The 25,817-nt window shown below is 37.2% G+C and overlaps 1 protein-coding gene across 3 annotated transcripts in view; it reads left to right on the top strand.

Annotated features, from left to right (window-relative positions):
* YES1 (YES proto-oncogene 1, Src family tyrosine kinase) overlaps positions 1-25,817 on the top strand; it is a 100,668-nt gene that overhangs the window by 71,234 nt on the left and 3,617 nt on the right. For all 3 annotated transcript variants that reach the window (XM_077135860.1, XM_077135861.1, XM_077135862.1), the window contains exons 9-11: positions 6,908-6,984; positions 8,333-8,486; positions 20,357-20,488. In XM_077135860.1, the coding sequence (XP_076991975.1) occupies positions 6,908-6,984; positions 8,333-8,486; positions 20,357-20,488 (363 nt within the window). The remainder of the gene's footprint in view (positions 1-6,907; positions 6,985-8,332; positions 8,487-20,356; positions 20,489-25,817) is intronic.

The following is a 25,817-nucleotide window of genomic DNA, read 5'->3' as shown; positions in this document are numbered from 1 at the left end:
TCCTTTTGTGTCCTTCTGTTTCTGGTTTATTTCACTCAACAGAATGTCCTTAAGGTTCTCTGTGTTGTTGCATGCAACAGAACTTCATCTCTTCTTACAATTGCGTAATATTCCAAAGTATGTATATATCAGTTTGTTTATCCTCTCATCAGTTGATGAACACTTGGGTTGTTTGCATCTTTTGGCAATTGTGAATAGTGCCACTATTAACATCAGTGTTCAAGTGTCTGTTCGTGTTCCCGCTTTGAGTTCTTCTGACTATATATACTGCGCAACGGGATTGCTGGATCATATGGAAATTTTATGCTTAGTTTTCTGAGTAACCACCAAACTGTCTTCCAAAGCAGCTGCACCATTCTACATTCCCACCAGCAATGAATAAGTGTTCCTACTTCAAATCCACTCTGGCACTTGTAGTTTTCTTGTTAATAGCCATTCTAGTAGGTGTGAAATGTATTGCATTGTGGTTTTGATTTGCATTTCCCTAATAGCTAGTGAAGTTGACATCTTTTCATGTTCTTTTTAGCTATTTGTATTTCCTCTTTGGAAAAGTCTTTTGCTCATTCTTTAATTGAGCTGCTTATGTTTTTATTGTTGAGTTGTAGGCTTCCTTTTTCTATTTTGGATATTAAACCCTTATTGGGTATGTGGTTTCCAAATATTTTCTCCCATTGAGTAGGCTGCCTTTCACTTTCTTGACAAAGTTCTTTGAAGTACAAAAGTATTCAATTTTGAGAAGATCCTATTTATGTATTTCTTCTTATATCACTTGTGCTTTGGGTATAACATCTAAGAAACCACCTCCTACCACAAAGAGCTTGAAGATGATTTCCTACATTTTCTTCTAGGAGTTTTATGATCCTAGCTGCTTTAATGTTTAGGTCTTTGATCCATTTAGAATTAATTTTTGTATAAAGTGTGAAATAGGAGTCCTCTTTCATTCTTTTGAATATGGGTATCCAGTTTTCCCAACACCGTTTGCTAAAGAGACTTCTGTCCCAGTTGAGTGGACTAGGCAGGCTTGTCAAAAATCATTTGACTATAGATATGAGGGTTCATTTCCGAACTCTCATCTTGATTCCATTGATCAGTATATCTGTCCTTTTGCCAATACCATGCTGTTTTGACCATTGTAGCTTTGTAATATGCTTTAAAATCAGAATGTGTGAATCCTCCAACCTTGTTTTTCTTTCTCAAGATGTTTCTAGCCCACTGCGGCCACTTGCCCTTCTACCTGCATTCTTGATCCTTTCTTACATTTAAAAAGGAAAAAAATGTAAAACCTTCCCTTGGTCCTAACATCTTTATACCTACTGCTTTACCTTTTTCCTCCCTTTCATGGCCAAGAATTTTTAACGAGCAGTGTTCCCTGTCTGTACTTCCGAACCAGCCATTTACTCTTTTTTTAAAGCTATTCAAGTTTAATGTGTCAGCTATTTTAATGGTACTTTTTTTTTTAAGAATTGTGGATTATTTTAGACAAAAAAAGAACGCCCCAATACCCATGTCCCTACCTCCCAAATTTAACTAATGTTAATATTTTCCCATATTTGCTTCAGATTATTCTACTAAGGAAATAAAACATTAAACCCTTGTTTCTACTAAGAAAATAAAGCATTAAATTCTCCTTGAGCTCACTCTACTTTTCCCTCAAAGTTAACTAACCCAGTTTCAACGTTGGTGTTACAATATATATTTGTTATGAAGAATAGTTGTGTATTTTTAGCTTATATAATTCCTAACTAGCTTTATTTTCACTCAACACAATGTTCTTGGTATTTATTCATGTGGAAAAGGGGAAATCTTGTTTATACACTTTAACTGCCAAACGAAATTCTATATGAGCATATCAACAATTTGTTTTCCCACTTCTTTTCTAAGGAATACTTAGGTTTTTCACTGTTACTGATAGTGCTACAGTGACTAGTAATTTCCTTTTGCTCATGTGCACGAGTCTTTCTAGGGCATTGGATTGCAGCAGCAGTAGCATCACCCAAAAACTTGTCCAAAATACAAACTCTAGGGATAGGTTCACCAATCTGTATTTTAACAAGTCCTCCAGGTGATTGTGTTGCCCCCTAAATTTTGAGAACCAGTAAGATATATCCCTAAAAATGGAATTGTATGTTCATGGGATACCCATATCTTCAGCTTTTTTCTAAAGACGTTAATATATTTTCCAAAGTGGTCATTATTAATTTGTTCTTCCACCATCAGTATTTGAGAATTCCCATTTTTCCAGTTCTCTGTAACATTTGATATTCTCAGAAAATTTTGCTAAGGTGTTTTCTTATATCTTATTTACTTTGTATTTCCCTAATTATTAGTTGAGCATCTTTTCATATGTTTATGGGCTGTTCTAGTTTTCTTGTGACTTGCCTATAAACATCTTTCGTATTATTTTCCTATTAGGTTGCTAGCCTTTTTCTTACTGATTTGTAGGAGTTCTGTATTCCATTTGCCCCTTAACCCACAACATTACTAGTGAAACTGTCCTGGCAAGGATCATCAGTGGTCAACTAATTGCTAAATTAAATGGATAATTTTCATTTCTGCAGTACTTGGCTCTGGTAAAATGATATTTTTTAAACTCTTCATATCCTTGTCTTTAGTTTTCCTGCTTTCTGGACTGTCATCTCAGTTATTTTTGCTGTCTCTTCTTTTCCGACCTATTTCTTAAGTGCTGTATTTCCTCAGGATTCCTTCCTTGGGCCTCTTCTCTTCTTAATCTACATACTCAACATGGGTGGTCTCATTAATTGCTGTGGCTTTATTCTTCAGCCTGTTTACTATTATCTTTCAAGCTGTATCACCAGATACAGGCTGTAACTACAGCCTGTCTTCTGGCCCATGTATTCAAATCCAGGTGTCTAATTCTAGATTCCCACAGATATTTCAGAGGCAACAAAACGAATTCATCACCTCCCAACAACCCACCATTCTCCTGTTTACTCTTTTCTTGTTAATGACACAACCTCAGTCAATACCCAGGCCGAAACTTCTTCATTTTACTTATGTAATAGTCCATTGAGTTCTGTTGATCACATTTACTGAATTTCTCTGGAACATTTTTCCTTCTCTCCATTCCCATTGCTGTATTTTATTATATTTTGCTGTATTTTTAGTAGTAATAATTTCTTTCTCCTAGACTTTGGAGCAACTTTTTAACTTAATTCTTCTGCATATTTCTGACCTATCACCTCAGTTTCATTCTTCAGTACTGGAGTCTTTCCTTTCTCAGCATAAATCTGATCATATTGTTTCTCAACCTAAAGCACTTCATATATAAAGCATAAAGGCAATTTATTCATTGCCTTCTATGTTCTGTCCTTCCTCTGCAGCCTCATTCTCATCAGTTCCCATCTTTGTGGCTTATATTCTTGCATAGGAAGGACTACTTTAAGTTTCCTGCACTTACCGTGCTGTTTTGTGCCTTCTTTCTTATTCTGGCTCTTTCTAATATTCTTTCTCCCCATTCTTCCTTTAAGATGCATCTCTTCTGTGAACTCTTTTCTGACTTCTCCATTGGACTAACCATATCCATGGTTCCCCACTATAGCTTGAACACTAATTCTTTTTTTCTTAAACTTTTAATTTTGAAATAATTTCAAATTTACGAAATGTTGTATATAACCAATACAGAGAATTCCAATATAATCCCCACCTAGATACCCAGATTTGCCACCTATTAACATTTTGCCCCACTTGTTTTATCAAGCTGTCTGTGTATCTACCTTGTATTTTCTATTCATTTGAAAGTAGATTACACACATCATGTTCACTGAACACTTAATGCATCCATGTATGCTGCTTTATAACCCTCTCAACATTTGAAGGAGTGTTTGTTTTTTTAACTTATATTTGGAAATAATTTTCAAGTTATAGAAAAGTTGCAAAAATAATACAAAGGACTCCTGTATACCTTATAACCAGATTTAGCAATTGCTAGCTATTTTTGTACATCAATATATAAAATATGAGGGTGTTACTATAATCTTTGGATCTTTTATTTCTGTTTGGTTCCTTTTTATGATCTCTCGCTTTTTATTGTACTGTTCTTCTGTTGTTTTCCTGATTTTCTTTAGTTCTTTGCCCATATTTTCATTTAGGTCTTTGAGCATATTTAAGACAGTTATTCTCAAGTCTTTGTACGGTATGATCAAGCTCTTGTGTTCCTCCTTGATGACTTCTAATGCTTTATCTTACTCCTTTGCATAGACCATCATTTCCTATATCTTTGTATGTCTTCTACTCTTTTGTTGCACACTGAACATTTTGATTTTTTTTTCCAATGTGTTACCTCTGGAATTTAGTAACTGAAGCATATGTTCCTTAATCTCATGTCTAGCTAGGGTTGAAACAGAGATTTCTTTGCATATTAGGTGTAACAAAACACCTTTCCCAGTCTTTGAAGGTTAGCATATACAAATGTTCTCCTTCAGAGCTTAGCCTGCCTAACAGTTAGTTTAAATAACAGCCCAAAGTGACAGTGTAGGATCCTCTTAAGTCTTTTCTGAACATGTCTTGTTCTGGGCATGCACATGTGACCCTATGAATTCTCTGTTTACATAGATCTGAATCCCATTTTCTTAGGAAATAATGTTTCCTTGCTGCCCCGGGTGGTACATTTTCTGGGCCAAAGCTCACCATCCTTCATCCTAAGCAGCTGTGATTTGACCATTCTCCTACAGTGTTCTAGCTGCCCTCCAAGCTTCCTCTATGCGCAGGTGAAGTTCTCAGTTGGCAACGAGTGACCAGGTTCAGGATGCCATCAAACAGATTGTCACAGACATACATAGACCCTATTATATACACAGGGGTCATTCTGCTCCCTCTGGAGAAGGGAACTGGGAATGTGGGCTGTGTCTGCATTGAGTTGGGGTTGGGGGAAACCAGGGTCCCACAAGTTTTTCTAACTGTTTTAAGTTGCCTTTTTCTTAAATCAGTGCTCACGCTGTTTTCTACAACTCTATAACTGTTGTTTAGAGCTCTGAGAAAGATGGTTTTACCATTTTTGCTTCTTTAAAGCTTCTGTGAGGTAACAAAACCCTGAAGTATCTCACTCTACCATCTTAGTGATAGCACTCTCTCTGATAATTATTTTTTAAAACCTACTGTACAATATTTATTTATTTGCATATATGCCTTTTATTCTAGATCAGGATATTTTCACAGGAAAGGATGGGGTGTTATTTATCTTTGTATCTTCTGTACCTTTTACAGTGCCTCACACATAGTAGACCCTCAAATAAATGTTTGAGTGGTCAAATAAAAGGATAAACATAGTAACATGTGCCCTATGGAGTAGGTAGATAGATCAGAAGAAATAGTTATTCTTTCATTAAGAATGTCTGTAATGAAAAGAGTAAGCCATAATGCTCCCTTATTTTATTTCAAAATGAAAGTTAAAAAAGCCAAACAACATTGAAAGGGTTGTTTGGTTTTAACTTTTATTTTGAAATAAAATTTTTAGAAATGTTGGAAAAAATTATACAAACAACTTGTATTCACCTTTTGACTAGGTTTAGAAATTCCTAACTATATCTATCAGTATTTAAAATACGAGAATGTTTTCCTGAACCAGTTGAGGCATCATGTTCCCTTTTCCTCTAAATATCTCAGTATAAGTCTCATTAAGATAAGGACATTATCATTATGTGTACACAACCACAATGCACTTATCAAATTCAGGTAATGTAAGATGGATGTAATTCTATTATCTTATCAATTCTGTTATCTAATAAACAGTACATATTCAGATTTTACCTCTCGTCTCAATGATGTCCTTTATGGAATTTTTTTTCCCAGATCCAGTATCCAGTGTATTGTCATTTCTCTTTAGTTTCTTTTAATCTAGAGCAGTTCCTCAGCCATTTTTTTAAATCTTTTAAAACATTCTTAGTCTTTTAGAGAAAAGTCTAATTGTTTAATTAAATGTACCTTACTTTGGGTTTACCTGTTGTTTTCTCTTGATTAAATCCCAGTACATAGTCAGTTTTTAACCAATATTAGAAGAATAGCAACCAGTCTTTTCCTTTTGAGCCTTTCTTTCTGCTCTTATTCATAGTATTTTGCAGTTCTATGGTATCTTCTGAAAACTTAGAGAAGTGGTGGGCCAGCACTTCCATGGTAGCTCATGATTTAGTTTTATCTATACTAAGATATTTTCAGTTTTCTGAGTTCTTGAATCATAGTGACTTAAAAATATATGTTTCTAAAATTACTTTTTGGATCAAAATTGGTACGAATGATCTTGATTAAAGACAGGAAAGAATGCCTCTAGTCTGGTGAGGTTATTGCATTTTCCCTTTATTCATACATTGTCAAGAGAAGTTTTATACATACCATACCCCTTACCCCTCGCTTTCATTTATCATTAGCATTTCAAACTAAATTTATTTTAACATTTGTTCCCCCTATTATTTATTTTTATTCCATATGTTCTACTCATCTGTTGATATGGTAGATAAAAGATGTGTAATCTTTTTTTTTCTGTTATCGTTTTATTTCTTTTTCTGTTGCCTTTCTATTTCTTTTTCTAAATCGATGCAAATGTTCTAAGAAATGATGAATATGCAACTATGTGATGATATTAAGAATTACTGATTATATATATAGAATGGAATGATATGTTAATATTTTTGTTGTTAATTTTTTTAATTAATAAATAAATAAAGAGTTTAAAAAAAGAGAGAGAGAGAAGTTTTAAATTTTTCAGTTTAGGGCCCTCTTCTGGAATCTTGAAAGATAATTACTCAGAAAATCCAAAGTTACAAACAATATTAAAGATAAGAAGCTAAAAGGTTTTGTGTTGTGTTTTGGTGATGTGTTTAGAGTGGGAAGGGTATTTGTTTCAATCTAATTTAAGATTTCCTTATTTTTCATGAATATCTGCTCTCTCTTTCAGGGAGTTTACTAGATTTCTTAAAGGAGGGAGATGGAAAGTATTTGAAGCTCCCACAGCTGGTTGATATGGCTGCTCAGGTACTTGTATAAAGACATATATAAATTTGAATTGAAATTGTACATTAACAATGTAGAATAATTTTCACAGAATATTAGTTTATATAGTAAAGTCATGAAATTTTAGAACTGGAAGGAATACTAGAGATAATCCAATCTGATATCCTTATGTTATAGATAATGTAGTATCTGAAGACCTGAAATATCTAAAATTCACATAACTTGTTAGGAATAGAACCAATATTAGAACCAGACATTTAACTCCCTGTCCAGTGCTATCCTTATTATAGTACCTTTCAGAAAACATATGCATCCACGGATATAAACTCTATATATGATTTATATTTCAACAAATACATTTTTGAAATTTGAAATAAACAATTGCTTTTGCAAAGAAAATATTGGAAATCTAAAGATTGTGTTGAATTTTTTCTTTAATATGTAGTTCAAAACAAGAATTAAGATGTCATTTATACAGTTAAAAATTGAGCGGGATATTTTTACTCTTCTCAATTTTTCCTTTTAAATATAAAGTGAAACTATTAAAAGTTTTTATTCAGGTATATGATAGGTGTATGAGGTATCTCTTATTGCCTTTGGTTGACTTATTGGTTCCAGGACCCATCTCTCAGTGTGCCTCCAAATGTCTGTAGGATCTGGTTGTTTAGAAAAACTTTATACTAAGAAACCATACACATGAGGTTTTAGCATATGGCAGGCCTGGTTCACACCTCAGAGTTCAAGATTCTTTTGTGGGAGGTACTGGCAAACATTTACTGTAAAGGGCCAATAAATATTTTAGACTTTGGGGGCCACTTGTAGTCTCTATTATATATTCTTCTTTGATTTTTTGGTTTTGTTTTGTTTTGTTTTTTACACAATCCTTTAAAAATGTAAAGAACAGTTTTAGTTCCCAGACCATACAAAAACAAGTGTAGATATATATGGCCTGCAAGCTATAGTTTGCCTCTCTCTATTCTGTGGTTAAGATTTTTATCACCAGGACATCTTAGATTGATGCCTGATAGGAACCTTGATAGGTATGTGTCCAGCAGCACTAAATAACCTAGTACTTATTTCCTTTCTTAACTACTTATACAAGAAGACATTACACTGATAATGGTGACTAGATGTGCTGGGTGGTTGAAAATCTAGACCTTTACAGAGTAGGTGTCAGGTCTTCGAAATCTTCATTTAGCCTACTTTTTCATTACAGTATTTCTTGTTTTTCTCATTATCTGCTACAAACTGTTTCCTGTAAACACTATCTCCATTTGAGGTACATGATTTTTTCAGTGATCTGACTTAACACAAACCAAAATTGTCTTTTCCTAGCTTCCCTTTCTATCATGTCTTTTTTTCTTTTTAGATTGCTGATGGCATGGCATATATTGAAAGAATGAACTATATTCACCGTGACCTTCGGGCTGCTAATATTCTTGTAGGAGAAAACCTTGTATGCAAAATAGCAGATTTTGGTTTAGCAAGGTTAATAGAAGACAATGAATATACTGCAAGACAAGGTGAAGTTTACTTTTTAATAAATGTTTGTAACCTAATGTTCTCTGGATTTTCTTGTGTAATACTCTTTTGAACAGAGTTTTATAGATTAAGAATAGTTCTAAATTCCCTCAGAAGAGTCAAAGAAACATTCTTTTTAGTCATAAAATTATAACCAATAAATAATACTATGGCTTTTTTTGATAGTTATTGTCCCAAAGGAAGAATCTGGGTGTTTTTTGCATTATAAATTTAGTAAATAGTACAACCTTCTTTATACTTCTTTTGGCGTGCAAACAAATCACAAACATTTTTTATTCCTCTTGTAACAAATTTTATGAACCATCTAGGTTTTCTGTACAAAGGACCAGAAAGGATGTAATGTTTGAAGCTAATATGATAAGAAATAGCATACATTTGTGTAAAAGCTTTGGAAAGCATTTCTACTCTAGATTTATAATAATTATTTTATATAAAATTGTGGTAAATAAAAATATTTGAAATGATGTCATTAAAGAGTGAATGAAGGAAACTTGTAGATCTATTTGGTCTCTCTGTCTCTAAACTAATCAGTGTGCTCTTAGTGAAAACATAATATATGAAAAGTGGCATTGCATATATGCAAAAAATAAGGGTTTTTCGATCCTTATTCATCATTAGCCAAGAGAGCTCAACCAAGTTATCTAACCTTTCTGGCTGAGCCTCAGCCTCTTTACCTATAAAGACTAAATGATAATATCTTCTTTTCTAGATTGTTGTAGAACTAATGAAGACATAGATATACAGTGCCTAAGGTATCTGGCACATAATAGATACTCAGCAAATATTAGCCACAATTACTATTTAATGTCACTAGATATTAAGTTGTTAGATACCAGGATAGCAAAGAAATGAATCACATGTAGTACCCGCCCCAAAAGAACTTACATTTTAAAGGGCAAGGCGTAAGGCGTATATAAATCAAATATATATATATATATTGGAAACATAAAGCAAGGTATTATGTGATTAATATCAAAAGAGTATATGAACAGTGCTGTGGGGAAAAGCAGAACGAGAGATGTGATAGCTCTCGATTCGGGTCTTGAATAAGACAGGCAGAGGTTCAGTAAGGTCCAACAGAAGTTACTACATACGCTGTCCGTTTTGCATGAAACCTTCAGTTACCCTCCTACCAAAACTGAAAAGTGCTACCTTAGCATTCAGTCTGCCACTGTAGTCCCAGTGTGCCTTTAACGAAATTTTAGTCCCTGTATTGGCTAGATGTTTTTTGTTTTGTTTTTGAATTACTTATTTTTTATTGATATATATTATATATTCACCTACAATGTAATCATCTGAAGTGTACAATCAGTGATGTACAATATCATCATATAACTGTCCAATCATCATCACAATTGACTTTTGTGTGTGTGTATGGAAAATACCATATATACAAAAAAGCAATAAATTTCATAGCACATTGCAGCATTTATTTATAGCACAGATTTCAGAGTTTGGTATGGGTTACAGTTCCACAATTTTGTGTTTTTATTTCTAGCTCCTCTAAGATACTAGAGACTAAAAGAAATATCAATATAATGATTCAGCAGTCATACTCATTTCTAAACCCAACCTTCTCTGTATAACTCCACCATCACTTTTGATCTTTCTCCCACTCTTCAGGGGTATTTGGCTATGCCTATTCTAACTGATCCATGTTGGAAGGAGCTGGCTGGTAGTAATATGGGCTAGGGGAATGGAACTAGTTGATGCTCTGGAGAGGCTGGCCCCTTTGCATTTCAGGATTTATCTGGTCCAGGGACTCATCTGGAGGTTGTAGGTCTCTGAAAAATTACCCTAGTGCATGGAACCTTTGAGAATCTTATATAATGCCCTGTGTGTTCTTTAGGATTGGCAGAAATGGTTTCGGTTGGGGTTTGGCAAACTGTTAGGTAGCAATGTTTAACTGAAGCTTGCATAAGAATGACCTCCAGAGTAGCCTTTGGACTCTATTTGAACTCTCCCAGCTGCAGATACTTTATTAGTTACACTTCTTTCCCCCATTTGGTCAGGATGGCATTGTTGATTCCATGGTGCCAGGGTCAGGCTCAACCCCTGGGAGTCATCTCCTAGGCTGCCAGGGAGACTTTCACCCTGTGATGTCATGTCCCATTTAGGGGAGAGAGCAATGATTTCACTTGCAGAGTTGGGCTTAAAGAGAGAGAGCAGGGACATCTGAGCAACAAAACAGGTCCTCTAGGAGTAACTTTTAGGCATACCTATAGGTAGACTAAGCTTCTCTGCATACGTAAGCTTCTCAAGAGCAAGCCTCAAGACTTGGTCTATTGATTTGGGTATCCCTAATGCTTGACACAGTATCAGAGTTTTCCGTAGTGGTAAAGTTTTTTCCTCCCATCCCTCAAGGAACTTTGCTAATGCTTTTTGACTATCAAAAACTATTTATATTATGGGATTATAGGCATTACATTATGCTGTACAAGATTAAAGGCCCTCATTCTTATTCTAGCTCCCTGTTTGGATTGTTTAAATAGTCTATCCAGACAAGTTAAGTTAGATTATGTGCTACAGAATATTTAGGTTCTCGAAAAAAATGAACTTTTTTATATCTTTGATCTCAAAGAATGTATGAGGTTCTAAAATATGGATACTGTCTCCCCTACCCAGTATTCTGAATTACTTTAACCCCAACCTGATCGGCTTCATTCTTATCTCTAAATACAGGTTATACATATATAAAACACCCTCTCAAAATCCAGAAATAGCAATTACCACTGCAAACTAAATGTGACTGCTATAAGAGCTTACAATCTAGACCCCTGCTTTCTTATAAGTATTTTCTAAATGAGACCATACAATATTTACTCTTTTGTTTCTGCCTTATTTTGCCTCACCAGATGTTCCACAAGTTCATTCACAATGTTGCCTGCCTCACAACTTCATTCCTTTTTGTAGCAGCAACTATTCAGTCATATGTATATGCCATCAGTTGCCAATCTACTTCAGTCAGTGCATCCTTCAGCCACCTCCATTCATTAGGCATCATGTGTAATGTCCAAAGTCAATAGTACATCAACACTCTCTATTTTAGATGCTTTCATTATTCCCAAGAGAAAGGTAACCAATAAATACACCCTCACCAGATAGAAAATCAAAAGCTCCCCTTAACTCCCATCAATCCCCCCGTTATTTATGCCTTGTGTTGCTGTGGTACTGTTGATGTTTTCCTGTTAAACAGCCCATAGCATGCAGTAGCAGTTTTCCCTCTGTATTTCAAACTTATACACTCTTTGTTCAAGATTCATAACTTTGTAGTAGCTCATGCAAGAACTTATATGTGTACTGTTAATCAATGACACACATGGGCCTATACAACTCCTTTCAATCATATTCACCTTCAATGTATTAATATTACTCATAGACCCACTAATGAACTGCTTTCACTTCTGTCTATTCCCTCACATTTAAGTTCAGTCTCATTAGCTAACCATTTACCCATCTCTAGCTTCCATGTATCTCTAGGTCCCCTATATATTCTGTGTTATAAGCCTCTGATTTTATCTTTACCATGGTCATAAAAGTGGAATCATACAGTGCCTATCCTTTTGTGTGTGGCTTATTTAGCTTAGCATTATTTCCTCAAGACTCATCCATTTTGTCATTTGTTTAGGACATCATTTTTTCTTACTGCTACATAATAGTCCTTCGTATGTTTATACCACATTTTATTAATCCATTCATCTGTTAATAGGCACTTGGATTGTTTCCATCTTTTGGCGATTGTGAATAATGCTGCTATGAACATCAGTGTGCAAACGTCTGTTTGTGTCACTGCTTTCAGCACTTCTGGGTATAAAACAACGAGTGATATGTCTGAGTCATAGGGCAACCCGATATATAGTTTCCTCAGGAACCGCCAAACTGTCTTCCATAGTGGTATACCATTATACATTCCCACAAGTACTGCCTAAGTATCCCAATTTCTCCACATGCCTCTCTAACGTTTGTAGTTTCCTGTTTGTTTAATAGCAGCAATTCTTACAGGCGTGAGGTGGTATCTCATTGTTGTCTTGATCTGCATTTCCCTTATCGCTAATAAAAGTGAGCATCTCTTCATGTGCTTTTTAGCCATTTGTATTTGTTCTTAAGCAAAATGCCTATTCATGTCTTTAGCCCATTTTATAATTGGGTTGTTTCTTCTTTTGTTGTTGAGTTGTATGATTTATTTCTTTATGTATACAGGTTATCAAATCTTTATCCAATGTGTGATTTCCAAATATTTTCTCCCATTGCATTGGCTGCCTCTTTATCATTTTGACAAAGTCTTTTGAGGCACAAAAGCATTTGATTTTGAGGAATTCCCATTGATTTACTTTTTCTTTTGTTGCTTGTGCTTCGGGTGTAAAGCTTAGGAAGCTACTTCCTGTTACTGGGTTTTGAAGATGTTTCCCTACATTTTCTTCTAGGAGCTTTATGGTACTGGTTTCTTATATTTAAGTTTGGTTCACTTTGAGTTAATTTTTGTAGAGTGTGTAAGGTAAGGGTCCTTTTTCAATATTAGCTCTGCTTATCCAGTTCTCCCATGCCCATTTATTGAAAAGACTATTTTGTCCCAGTTCAGTGGGTTGGGGGCTTTGTCAAAGATCAGTTGGCCATAGATTTGGTGGTCTATTCAGCACTCTTAATTTGATTCCATTGGTCAATACTTCTTTGTGCCAGTACCATGCTGTTTTGACCACTGTGTATTTATAACAAGTTTTAAAATCAGAAAGTATTAATCCTCCCACTTTTTTCTTCTTGTTTAGGATGCTTTTAGCTATTCGGGGTTTCTTTCCCTTCCAGATGAATTTGGTAACTAGCTTTTACAAGTATTCAAAGTAGGTTATTGGAATTTTGATTGGCACTGCGTTTAATCTGTAGTTCAATTTGGATAGAATTGACATCTTAACTACTGTCATGGTCAAGTTCATGTGTCAGCTTGGCCAGGTGGTGGTGCCAGGTGGTGGTGCCCGGTTGTCTGGTCAGGCAAGTGCTGGCCCCTCTGTTGCTATGAGAACATTTCATGGACTTAAATCATGACCACGTTGGTAGCATCCACAGATGATTGCATTTGCAGTCAGCTAAGGGGAGTGTCTTCTGCAATGAGTGATGCTTAATCTAGTCACTGGAAGGCTTTTAAGGAGGACTCAGAGGAAGCAGTTACTCTTCCATGGTTGCCCAACCCTAGAGAGTTTGTTGAGTACCTTCATCCGAGCTATCAGCTTATGGCCTGCCCTTCAGATCTTGGGCTCTTACTTCCCCATGGTTATGTGAGACATTTTTATAAATTTCATATTTACAGATATTTCCTGCTGATTCTGTTTCTCTAGAGAATCCTAGCTAATACAACTACGTTTACCCTTCGTATCCATAAAGAGGGGATGTCTTTCCACCTATTTAGATCTTTGATTTCTATTAGCAATGTTATGTAGTTTGTTGTGTACAAGTCCTTTACGTCCCTAGTTAAGTTCATTGTTAGGTACTTGATTCTTTTAGTTGCTAGTTTGAATGGAATTTTTTCCTTAATTGACTCCTTAGGTCATTGCTTGTGTATAAAAATGTTGCTGATTTTTGTACATTAATTTTGTATCCCACCACCTTGCTGAATTTGTTTATAGATCAAGTAACTTTGTTGTTGATTTCTCAGGATTTTCCATATAGTGAGTTTTACTTTCTTTCTAATTTGGATGCATTTCTTTTTCCCACCTGACTGCTCTAGCTGGAACTTCTAATACAATATTGAATAATAGTGGTGACAAAGGGCAGGGGGGAAGACTTTCAGTCTCTCACAAATGAGTATGATGCTGAATGCCCTTTATCATATTGAGGAAGTTACCTCTGATTCCTACCTTTTGAAGTGTTTATATCAGAAACGGATGTTGAATTTTGTCGAATCTTTTTTTTTAGCATCAGTCAAGATGATCATGTGACTTTCCCTTTTGACTTGTTAATGTGTTGTATTACATTTATTGATTTTCTTGTGTTGAACCACGCTTGCATTCCTGGCATAACCCCTCCACCCTTGGTCGGGGTGTACAATTCTTTTAACGTGTTGTTGGATTCAATTTGCTAGTGTTTTGTTGAGAATTTTTGCAGCTGTGTTCATTAGGGAGATTGGCCTGTAGTTTTCCTTTCTTATAGCGTCTTTACCCAGTTTTCATATTAAAGTGATATTAGCTTCATAAAATGAGCTAGGTAATGTTCCTTTTCCCTCAGCTTTTTGGAAAAGTTTGAGCAGAATTGATGTCTTTTTGAAATGTTTGATAAAATTCCCCTTTGAAGCCATCTGGCCCTGGGCTTTTCTTTGTAGGAAGATTTTTGATGAAGATTTAGATTGAATCTATTTACTTGTCATTGGTTTGATGAAATCGTCTATTGCTTCTTGAGTCAGTTTAGCTTGTTCATGTGTTTCCAGGAATTTGTCCATTTCATCTAAGTTGTCTAGTATGTTGGCGTATATTTGTTCATAGTATCCTCTTGTGATTTTTTTTTTTTATTGCTTCAGGGTCTTTGGTAACAACCCCCTCCCCTTCATTTCTGATGTTATTTATTTGCATCCTCTCTCTTTTTTTCCTTTGTCAGCCTTGCTGGTGGTCCATCGATTTTACTGATTTTTCTCAGAGAACCAACTTTTGGGTTTATTTATTCTTTCTATTGTTCTTTTGTTCTTCCATTCATTTAACTCTGCTTTAATCTTTGTTATTTCTCTTCTGTTTGCTTTAGGGTTAGTTTGCTGTTCTTTCCAAATTCCTCCCGGTGAGCAGTTATGTCCTCAATTTTTGCTCTTTCTTCTTGTTTAATATAGGCATTGAGGGCAATAAATTTCCCTCTCAGCACAACCTTTGCTGCATCCCATCGATTATGATACGTTGTATTGTCATTTTCATTCATCTGCAGATAGCTACTGATTTCTCTAGCAATTTCTTCTTTGACCTACTGGTTGTTTAAGAATGTGTTATTCCATCTCCATATATTTGTGAAAGTTCTTGTTCTTTGTGATTATTGATTTCTGGCTTCATTCCATTGTAATTAGAGAAAGTGTTTTGAATAATTGCAGTGTCTTAAAATTTTTATAAGAACCTATTTTTTGCCCCAGCATATCATCTATCCTGGGAGAATGTTTCATGAGCAATAGAGAAGAATGTATACGCTGGTGTTTTGGGGTGTAATGACCTATATATGCCCATTAGGTCTAATTCATTTATCAAATTATTTAAGTTCTCTGTTTCCTTATTGATCCTCTGTCTGGTTGTTCTCTTTGTAGAGGGGAGTGTTCTCCTGAAGTCTCCTACTATTGTTGAAACGTCTATCGCTTCCTTCGATTTTGGCAATGTCTGTCTCATATACTTTGGAGTTCCTTTATTGGGAGCATAAACATTTCTGATTGTTAATTCTTCTTGGTGAATTGTCCCTTTATTAGTATATAGTGTTCTTCTTTGTGTCTTATGATGTCTTTACATTTAAAGTCTATTTTATCCGATATTATTATAGCTACTCCTGCTTTCTTTTGGTTACAGCTTGTAGGGAGCATCTTTTCCCATCATTTCACTTTCAGTCTAGTTATATCCTTGTGTCTTAGAGGAGTCTCTTGTAGATAGCTTATATCTAGATTATATTTCTTAATCCATTCTGCCAATCTGTATCTTTTAATTTAGTCCATTAACATTCAAAATTAGTACTGTAAAGGTGTTTCTTGAATCCACCATTTTGTCCTTTGGATTTTATTTGTCAGATCTATATATTGTTTTCCCTCTTTCTCTTTTTTTTTTCCTCTTTCTCTTTTTATCCTTTAAGTTACCCTTACAAGTACTCTTCAATTCTGTGCTCTCCTCCAGACCTCCCTCTCCTGTCTTTTTTCTTCAGCCAGCAGAACTCCTTTTAGTATTTCTTCTAGGGCTGGTCTTTGGTTGACAAATTCCCTCAGCATTTCTTTATCTGAAAGTTTTAATTGCCCCCTCAATTTTGAAGAACAGTTTGGCTGGGTTCAGAATTCTTGGCTTGAAGTCTTTCTCTTTCAGGATCTTAAATAAATCATACCACTACCTTCTTGCCCCCATAGTGCCAGTTGAATAGTCCATACTGAGTCTTATGTGCTTTCCCTTGTATGTAGTAAATTGTTTTTCTCTTGCTGCTTTCAGGATTTTCAGCTTCTGTTCAACATTTGACAGACTTATTAGTATTATAGTTTCTTGAGGAAGGCCTATTTGGATTTATTATATTTGGAGTTCATTGGGCTTTGATTTGTATATTTATGTCCTTTATGAAGTCTGGGATGTTTTCCCTCATTATATCCTCCATTAATCTTCCTAGCCCTTAAGTCTTCTCTTCTCCTTCTAGAATACTGATGATTCTTATATTTCGCACTTTCCTGTCATCCAATTTAAGATTTTACACCTTTTTTCTCATTTGCTTTTATATGTGTTCAGAATCAGTTGTCCTGTCCTCTAGTTAGCGTATTCTTTCTTCTGCCTCTTCAAATCTGCTGTTATGTGTCTCTAGTATATTTTTTATTTGGTTTACAACCTCTTTAATCTGTGTGATATCTGCTATTTTTCTATTTATTCTTTGAAATTCCTTTTTGTGCTCTTATAATGTCTTCGTGATCTCCTTTATGTCATTAGCCATCCCATTGATTTTATTTAGTAGGCATATATGAACATCTTTGATAAGTTGTTCAAAAGTCTGTGTCTCCTCCAGTGTTTTAATTTCGTCATTAGGCTGGGCTGTGTCTGTCTGCATTTTGATATTCTTAGTGATCTTCTGTTGTCTTTGAGGCATAGAAATCTCTTGAGAGGGTTATTTTGGAAGCTGATTTCCCTCAATAGTCTAAATCTTTGTATTTGTGGGATGGATGTGGAGCAGGTTGCGGGGCTTGGGGCTGGGCACAACAGTGTAGTGACAGATTGTGGCACAGGTATAAGGACAGGTCGGTGATGCTACACTGGTACCTGTTAACATGAGGGATAGGGTTGTGGAGTTTCAGTGCAGGAGCCAGGATGCAGCTCAGGCAGTCCTTGAAGTCCGGGAACAGGGTGTTGCATTGGGAACACAATGGTAGGACATGGCGGGAGGCACATGGATGGGGCTGTGCAAATGAATGGGGGTGCTGGTGCACAGGCAGGATATTGGTGGTTGTGTGGAGCATGGGGATCATGGGTATCAGGGTGTGGGATACAAGGCACAGAGGTCAGGCAGAGGGAGGGCAGCGCTCAGGTGTGTCCTTACACGGGGGAAGGGTTCAGCGGGGCCAAGATGCAGATGGGCAGGTGTTTCGGGGCGGGGCAGAGATCATGGAGGTTGCAGGACATGGGGCAGGGGTGTGTGATGTTGGGTGGGAGGGGCCCTGGCATGGGTGCACAGGTGCAGGGGGGCGCGGTGTGGGGTAGGGCAGGGGTACACATGTATGCAGAGTGGGGGCTATGTAGCGCAGATGATCCCCTGCCAGGTGTGGGACCAGGGCATTTGTGCCAGGGGCTGGAGCAAGGGTGTGCATGTATGCAGAGCAGGGGGTTGGTGTGTAGGTGTCAACAGATCAGTGCACAGATGTGTGGATGTCTGGCACAGAGGTTGTGGCTAGGGAGGATGTGGTTCTGCACATGTGCAGGTCTCAGGGGTGGGGCTCTGGTGTGCACATGAGCAGAGGTCAGGGGCAGAGGGTGGGGTTGCCTCTGCATGGGCTGGGGGCGGGTGTGGCCTGGATACACAGGTCAGTGGTTGGCCAGAGCTGGGGTGTGTGGTGGGGGCACACAAGTGCATATGTGCAGATCTGGTAGGTCCAGATGCTGATGCATGCAGAGCTCAGATTGGTGGCACCGGGTTGCACGACTGTATGGGCAGAAGGTGAGTGTGGCCAGGGCATGAAGGTGAATGCCGACAGTCCGGGTGTGCAGGCAACTGCCTGCTGGGGGCAGGGAAGGGGAGGTGGGGGTCAAAGGGCTGGTTTTGAGGGCACAGATCTCAGGAGGGGTGGGCAAGACATTGTGCTTGCTTGGGAGAGGTGAGTGGGGCTGGGGCAGGCATGGGTGTGGGTGTAGGTCAGGGCAGGGGCACTTGTAGGGTGGTAGGGGTGGGTGGGTGATGGGGTTCAGCTTTGTGGTGTGTCAGGGAGTCATGGGTCACAGGGGTTGCAGCACTTACTCAAGGAATGCAACTTGGCTTACTTCCTTGTCACTTTCTCCCTGTCCATGCACTCAAATTGAGGGCTCTTGGATTCTGTTTAGAAAGGGGTATGTTAGGCTGTTTGCACTAGCTGGACAGCTCCTGATTCTCTGCATCTCAGTTCTTCAACTTTTGCAACCAGGGTTTCCCTGTGTGATGTAGAAGACCCTCCCAGGTTACTTATACCCTGGACTTGCCATCCCAGTCACCTTCCAGTCACTTCTTTATCTGTTCCTTGGAGCAGGGGTGAATTCGACCTATCCTATTCCACCATCTTCCTAGAACTCTGCATTAGCTAGATGTTAAGGCACAGTTGTAAAAAGACATGATTTTTGCCCTAAAGGAGCTCATTGACTAATATTTGAAACAGAATTGTAAATAAATGATACAGTACAGTATAGTTAGCCCAATGTTAAGGTAGTAAACGTTCACCTGTAGATATAACAAAAATTAAAAATTCAGCTGTCTACTATCACCATCATTTCATAAAAGAAAGATAACTTTTTAACACCACACAAATGAAAAGGGCCTAATCTCAGAATAAAGAGCTACCCATAAATTAATAATTTTAGGTTATGAATTGATGTGATCATTTTTCTCTTTTTCAACAGACTATTGACTTTTTGTCACTGATTATATTGATACAGTACTTGGAACTACTGTCTTAAACCAGTGTTTCTCAGTCAAGGGGGATATTGCTCCCATGGGACATTTGTTAAGGTCTGGAGGCATTTTTGGTTGACAGAACTGGGGAACTAGTGGCATCCAGTATGTAGAGGCCAGGGATGCTGCTAAGCATCCTACAATGTAAAACATAGCCCCTACAACAGAAGCTTCTGGCCAACATGTCACTAGTGCCAAGGCTGAAAAACCCTGCTGCAGACACATGGCTTTCTTTTCAACCTCCATACCTTTGTGCAAGTCCCTTCAGCTGGAGCACCTTCCTAATCTTCACCTGTGAAAAATCCAACCATTCTTTAAGGCTTAATTTAGCTGCCACTTACTTTAATGAAACCTTTTGTGAGTGTGCCAGTGAAAATTGATCTTTTGTCTATGCATCTAAAGAACTCCATTATACAGCATTTACGTAGTTGAAGTTGTGTGTATGTAAAACTACAATCATATTGTCACTACTAGTATATAAACTTCACAAGGCAATATTTTTATGTTCTCCATAATAGTATATTATCTTGGATTTAGAAAAGTACACTAAAGATCTGAGTAAATTAATATGGGATTTAAAAAATGTACAATAAAATTTTTCAGAAAAGAGATTGTGGTTGAAAAACAATAGACATTAGAACCTAATAGAATATGCCTTCATCAACTAGTAACTAGCTATAGGTACTAGTGCCAGACTGACTGTATTTTTAAAAGTTACAGATCCTGTAATCTGCATTGTTGGCTGCTTTTCTGTTTTCTTGTAACATTTTCTTTCCCTACAACCAACTTTGTTTTCTATATGATTTTTAGTATCTTGTGAAGAACAAATACAATTTATTTTAATACAAAATTTTAAAATTAAGGATTTTTTTTCTTAATAAGGAATGTATCTTGCAGTTTTGAAGAATTTGACCCTAATGACACATAAGGAGGAAATATTGACAAAAAATTAGTCTTATGTATGTTTATGTATATTTATACAAATAAATTTTTCAAACAATTTACTTAGGCAAGATTTTCAATATCGTTTAAGGTGCAAAATTTCCAATCAAATGGACAGCTCCTGAGGCTGCACTGTATGGTCGGTTTACAATAAAGTCTGATGTGTGGTCATTTGGAATTCTACAGACAGAACTAGTAACGAAGGGCAGAGTACCATATCCAGGTATGCTTACATTTCCGTAACTCTTGCTTATTTTATCGGAGACTTTAACTGGGGTTTTATTATTATTATTTTTTGCATGGGGAGGTACTGGAAATCAAATGCGGGTCTCTGCCATGGCAGGCGAGAACTCTGTCAATGAGCCACCGTGGCCTGCCCTTAACTGGGGTTTATAGGGAGCAAAATATAAGGGAAAAAAGAAAAGCCTTTATTTCTTCTCAGTCTTTCTCACTAAGAGAAGTTTGGCATTGGATGAACAGCCACCAGTGAGAATCAAAATCTTTGAGATAGGGCAGGCACTTGAGGTATGCCCCACATTCACCTCAGCTTTCTCCCTTAGGGCATTTTCCAAAAGGGTCTTTTATTTTTACTGTACTGTCAGAGCATAAGCATACCTGAAATATCCTGGGCCATCTTCCCTGCCCCCCAAGCAAGTAATTGTTCTTTTTTGTTGATGTATTCCTCAATACGCTGTTTTCTTTTGAAAAGACATTTGTCACATTTCATTTCTCCTAGCAAAACTTATTTACAAACTTTTCAGTAATATATCTGTTATTAATAGAGAAGAAAAGTAAAAATGTTTTCCTCTCAAAAATAAGAAATTTATATAGCTTTCAGAGGAAGGATAGATTTTAGCTCATTTGAAATTAAGCTACAATTGAATGTTGTCTTAGGCTGACACTTCTCAAACTTTTCTACTGAAGTATTTCTAAGAGTTGGAGTAGAGTGAAAGCATATAAAATTCAGTCCTCAAGAGAAACTGTTGTTAACCATATGTTTTTTCATATTACCTACGATATCCTTCTTTCCAAAATACCTCCAGCTTTGAATCTGCCTTTAAATTGTATCACCCCCTTTATCTTGTTGTTGCTGTTATCTGCTACTCAACATTAAAGTTCCCTTCTTTACTGAGTCCCCATCACTGTCTCCACTGCTACTATCGTAATTCATTTAATAGATATGTTGATGATTTTTCCAATACCTGGTTTCTTGTAGCCTGAATTCTTCTCCTCCAACAGTTTTTTCTCCCATCTCCCAACCAGTCTTCCCATGTTCATAGCCTAAACCTTAATGTTACAAAAACATCAACCTTTCAATAATCTCAGTTTGATACATCCATACTCTGACCATCACCTCCTGTCTTTGAGGCTCATTCTCTCTACCCCACTCCCAGTAATGTCTTGATCTCCAGTCCATTTATTCTATCATCTTTTCATGCCCCTCACTCCCTTCATAAAATTGCTCTACTCCTTAATCTGTTTAAATACTATAGCCAAGCAGTATGATTTACTCCCCTGCATTTATAATTGCTATTTTCCTTTCTCTTATTTCATCACTTTTGCCTAGCAAAAGCATACTTGTTAAATCCAACTTTGCCAACTCAACACTGGCACTCATGTGACTAAATATAATGGAGTGAAAAATATAACCATGCCAGGTAATTTTGTTTAAAATTTATAACCACAAGAAACTTTCAATTTTGACCTTCACAGAGTAGCTAGTATCCAACTTAGTATCCCACTGCAAACAACTGCAGAAGTAGACAAAATCTTTAAAACAACTGTTTTAGCATTGCACAGCAACCAGTGAGGGCAACAATCCTTGAGATAAGGAGCTGAGCCTTTTATTTACCTCAGTTTTCTCCCTGAAGGCATTTTTCAAAAGGGCATGGGACAATAAAGCCCATGCAGAGAGAAGCAACAGTCTCACTTGGGAAAGGAGACAAAGATCTGAGTTCAGGGCTTCTAGGGTATTGAGATCTGGAGGGCAAGGCCCTAGAAAAGAGGGAGTCACAGAGAAAGGTCCCAAAAATTCTGCTTAAAAATTCCCTTCAGGTCCTTGGTCAACTCCTGATCTGAACATGTGCAAGGTAATACTGGACTAACAGAAGATAGTCATTGGGAGGCTGGGGAGCAAAGCAGAGTTCAGAGGTTACAGAGTTCTGGCAAGTTCTTGCCTGGCTAAAGTGGCAAGACCTTGGAGAACACTCCAGACTTTTTGTTGAAACCCCAAAAAGATCATGTCCTGAGAGAAAGGGCAAAACTGAAATAATCTGAAGCAGCAAAACCTAAAACCAAACCTTGAGAAAATCTAGGTGATCTGCCAGTTATTAACTACCAGTTAGAATAAAACTTAACATCCTTTAGAGAAAGATAGCATGATCTGGATAATCTCCAATGTATGATTTACAATGCCTAGAATAAAATTAAAAATTACTAAACATATGAGGAAGAGGAAATGATGACTGATTACCAGGATTAAAACTCAGTGGAAACAGAACCAGAAATGATCCAGATATTGGAGTTAGCAGAGAAGGACTTCAAAATAACGATATTTAAAAATTTTAAATAGAGGAAAAGCTTGGAAAAATGGATGAAAAATCAATAACTTTAACAGAATTGGAATCTGTAAAAAAGAATCATGGGGGCGGTACATCAGTGGCTGAGTGGCAGAATTCTCACCTGCCATGCCAGAGACCTGGGTTTGATTCCCTGAACCTGCCCCAAAAAATAAATCAGTAAATCATGGGAGTGAGAGGGTGGTTCAGTGGTAAAATGCCTTCCATGCAGGTGACCAGGGTTCATTTCCTGGACTACCATGCACACACACACACACACCCCAAAAAAAAGAATCATGGATATTCTAGAACTGTAAAGCAAATACATGAAATTAAGACCTCATTGGACGGACACAGCAGAAGATTAGTGGACTCGAGACATGTTAATTTTTAAAAATCCAAATTAATGCATAGAGGGAAAAAAATAGAAAAAAAAAGGACAGAGTATATGAAACAAGTAGGTCATAGACAAAAAGGTCTGACTATATATGTAATTGGAACCCCAGGAGCAGATGAGAAAAAATGGAACAGTAGCAATATTTGATAAACTGAAGGCCAAAAACTTTCCAAATCTGATAAAGAAAACCTACAGATTCAGAAAGCTCAGTGGACCTGTCAAGCAGGTTAAATATAAAGAAACTCCATGAAATTATGAAAATGAAACCCAGAGTAGCCAGAGAGAGGTAGTTTATTATTGTCACAGGAGCAGTGGTTAGTCTAATGGCTAACTTTTCAAAAAGATTTGGAAGCCAGAAGGGAATGAAATTGTATCCTTGAAATGCTGGGGAAAACTGCCGATCTAACCTCCTGTGTCCTTCAAAACTGAAGGCAAAATAAAGAAGCTAGTGAATTTGTCATTGGTGAACCCACATGTTCTAGTTTGCTAGCTGCTGGAATGCAACACACCAGTGACGAATTGGCTTGTAATAAAAGGGGATTTGTTTTGTTAGTTCTTCAGAGGAAGGTAGCTAACTTTCCACTGAGGTTCTTTCTTACGTGGGAAGGTACAGGATGGTCTCTGCTGGCCTTCTCTCCAGGCCTCTGGGTTCCAATAACTTTCCCTGGGGTGATTTCTTTCTGCATCTACAAAGGCCTGGGCGTGTTCACCATGTGCCTTTCTACTTGAGAGAGAAACCCTGAACTTCATTGGCCTTCTTGAACCAAGGTATCTTTCCCTGGATGGATACCTTAGATTGGACATTTCTATAGACTTGTTTTAATTGGTACATTTTCTTGGCCTTAGAACTTTAAACTAGCAACTTACTAAATTCCCCTTTTAAAAGCCATTCCATTTATGGTATATTGCATTCCAGCAGCTAGCAAACTAGAACAGATTCTGGTACCGGAGAGTGAGGTGCTGCTGCTGTGGTGGCATTGAGGACTTGGTGATGTAATACAGGGAAAATTTCAAAGAGGCCTTTTTATTGTTCTGTTATAATATAGGCTGAGCTGCTGCAGAGGGAGCAGGGATAGAGGAAAATTACAAAGGAATACAAGAAAAGAACTGTGTGTAATAACTTGAAGAAAATCAAACAGTTGATGTTAGAGAAGGAAACTGCTTCAGGGAAGTGACTTGATATAAAGTCTCAAGAGTCAGTAAATAATAATGTAGTCACATAGCACAACCAGGACTAGAACTCTTTCTTCTAAATTCCCGTTTGAAAGTTCTTACAGAAACTAAATCCATTGTACCTTAAACCATTGTATCTCATTAACACAAGTTTGGTTATTGGTAACAGTTAATATCAGTATTAATTCCTCAGAAATGGGATCCTAACATCTCAAATATTAAATGGAGTTGACTTTTGAAAGCATTAATGTTAAAAGTAAGTGTGTTAGTTTGGAAGCTGCCAGAACGCAATATACCAGAAATGGAATGGCTTTTAGAAAGGGGAACTTAATAAGTTATAAGTTTACAGTTCTAAGAAAGTGAAAGTGCCCAAATTAAGGAACTAACAAGAGGTTATCGTCACTCAACAAAGGCTGATATTGTCTGGAACAGCTCTGTCAGCTGGGAAGTCAGGTGGCTGGCATCTTCTGGTCCCTTGCTCCTGGGCTCAGTTGCTTTCAGTCTCTGTCGGTTTGGGGGTTCCTCACTTTGCTTCTCTGGGGTTTGGTTTCATCTCTTGGCTTCCTTTGACTCTCTCCAGGTTTTGGCTTGCTTAACATCTCTTCCAGTTCACTAATCCTAACCTCTGTCTCTTGAAATCTACCATTGTAGGTTTCCATTGTTTTTTTCATCTCTTCTGTATCTTTCATTCCCATAAGTTCTGTGATTTGTTTTTTCGGACTTTCCATTTCTTCTTTTTGTTCATTCCTTGCCTTCTTCATGTCCTCCCTCAATTCATTGATTTGGTTTTTGATGAGGTTTTCCATTTCTCTTTGTATATTCTGAATTAGTTGTTTCAGCTCCTGTATCTCATTTGAACTATTGATTTGTTCCTTTGACTGGGCCATATCTTCAATTTTCCTGGTGTGATTTGTTATTTTTTGCTGGCGTCTAGACATTTAATTACCTTAATTAGTTTATTCTGGAGATTACTTTCACTTATCTTACCTAGGGTTTTCTTGCTAGATGAGCTTGTTGTCTGTCTGTTCTTTGACCTTCAGTTCAGCTTTTTCTGGGCGTCTAGCTTAAGTTTTGTTTAACAGAGGGTAATTTTTCAGTTCTTGTTTTCTTGTTTCTTGTCCTGCTTGTAAGGTGCCTTTTCCCTCCCCACCCTTAGGAGGGTCTACATAGGTATTACAGACTCCAACCCGGTTTTGCCGGACTAAACTGGCCTCCTATCAGGGGGAAGGAGTCACCTGCGTCAGTTTTCCCTGAGGGTGAGACCCAGCAGGTTGAAAGACTTTCCTGTGAAGTCCCTGGGCTCTGTTTTTCTTATCCTGCCCAGTATGTGGCACTTGTCTGTCTGCGGGTCCCACCAGCAAAAAAGATATTGTGGCTCCTTTAACTTTGGAAGGCTCTTCCTGCTGGGGGCATGGTGGAGACAG

Source organism: Tamandua tetradactyla, chromosome 18 (genome assembly GCF_023851605.1).
Source record: "Tamandua tetradactyla isolate mTamTet1 chromosome 18, mTamTet1.pri, whole genome shotgun sequence".
NCBI lineage: Eukaryota > Metazoa > Chordata > Mammalia > Pilosa > Myrmecophagidae > Tamandua > Tamandua tetradactyla.
This window is presented reverse-complemented; position numbering and strand designations above follow the sequence as displayed.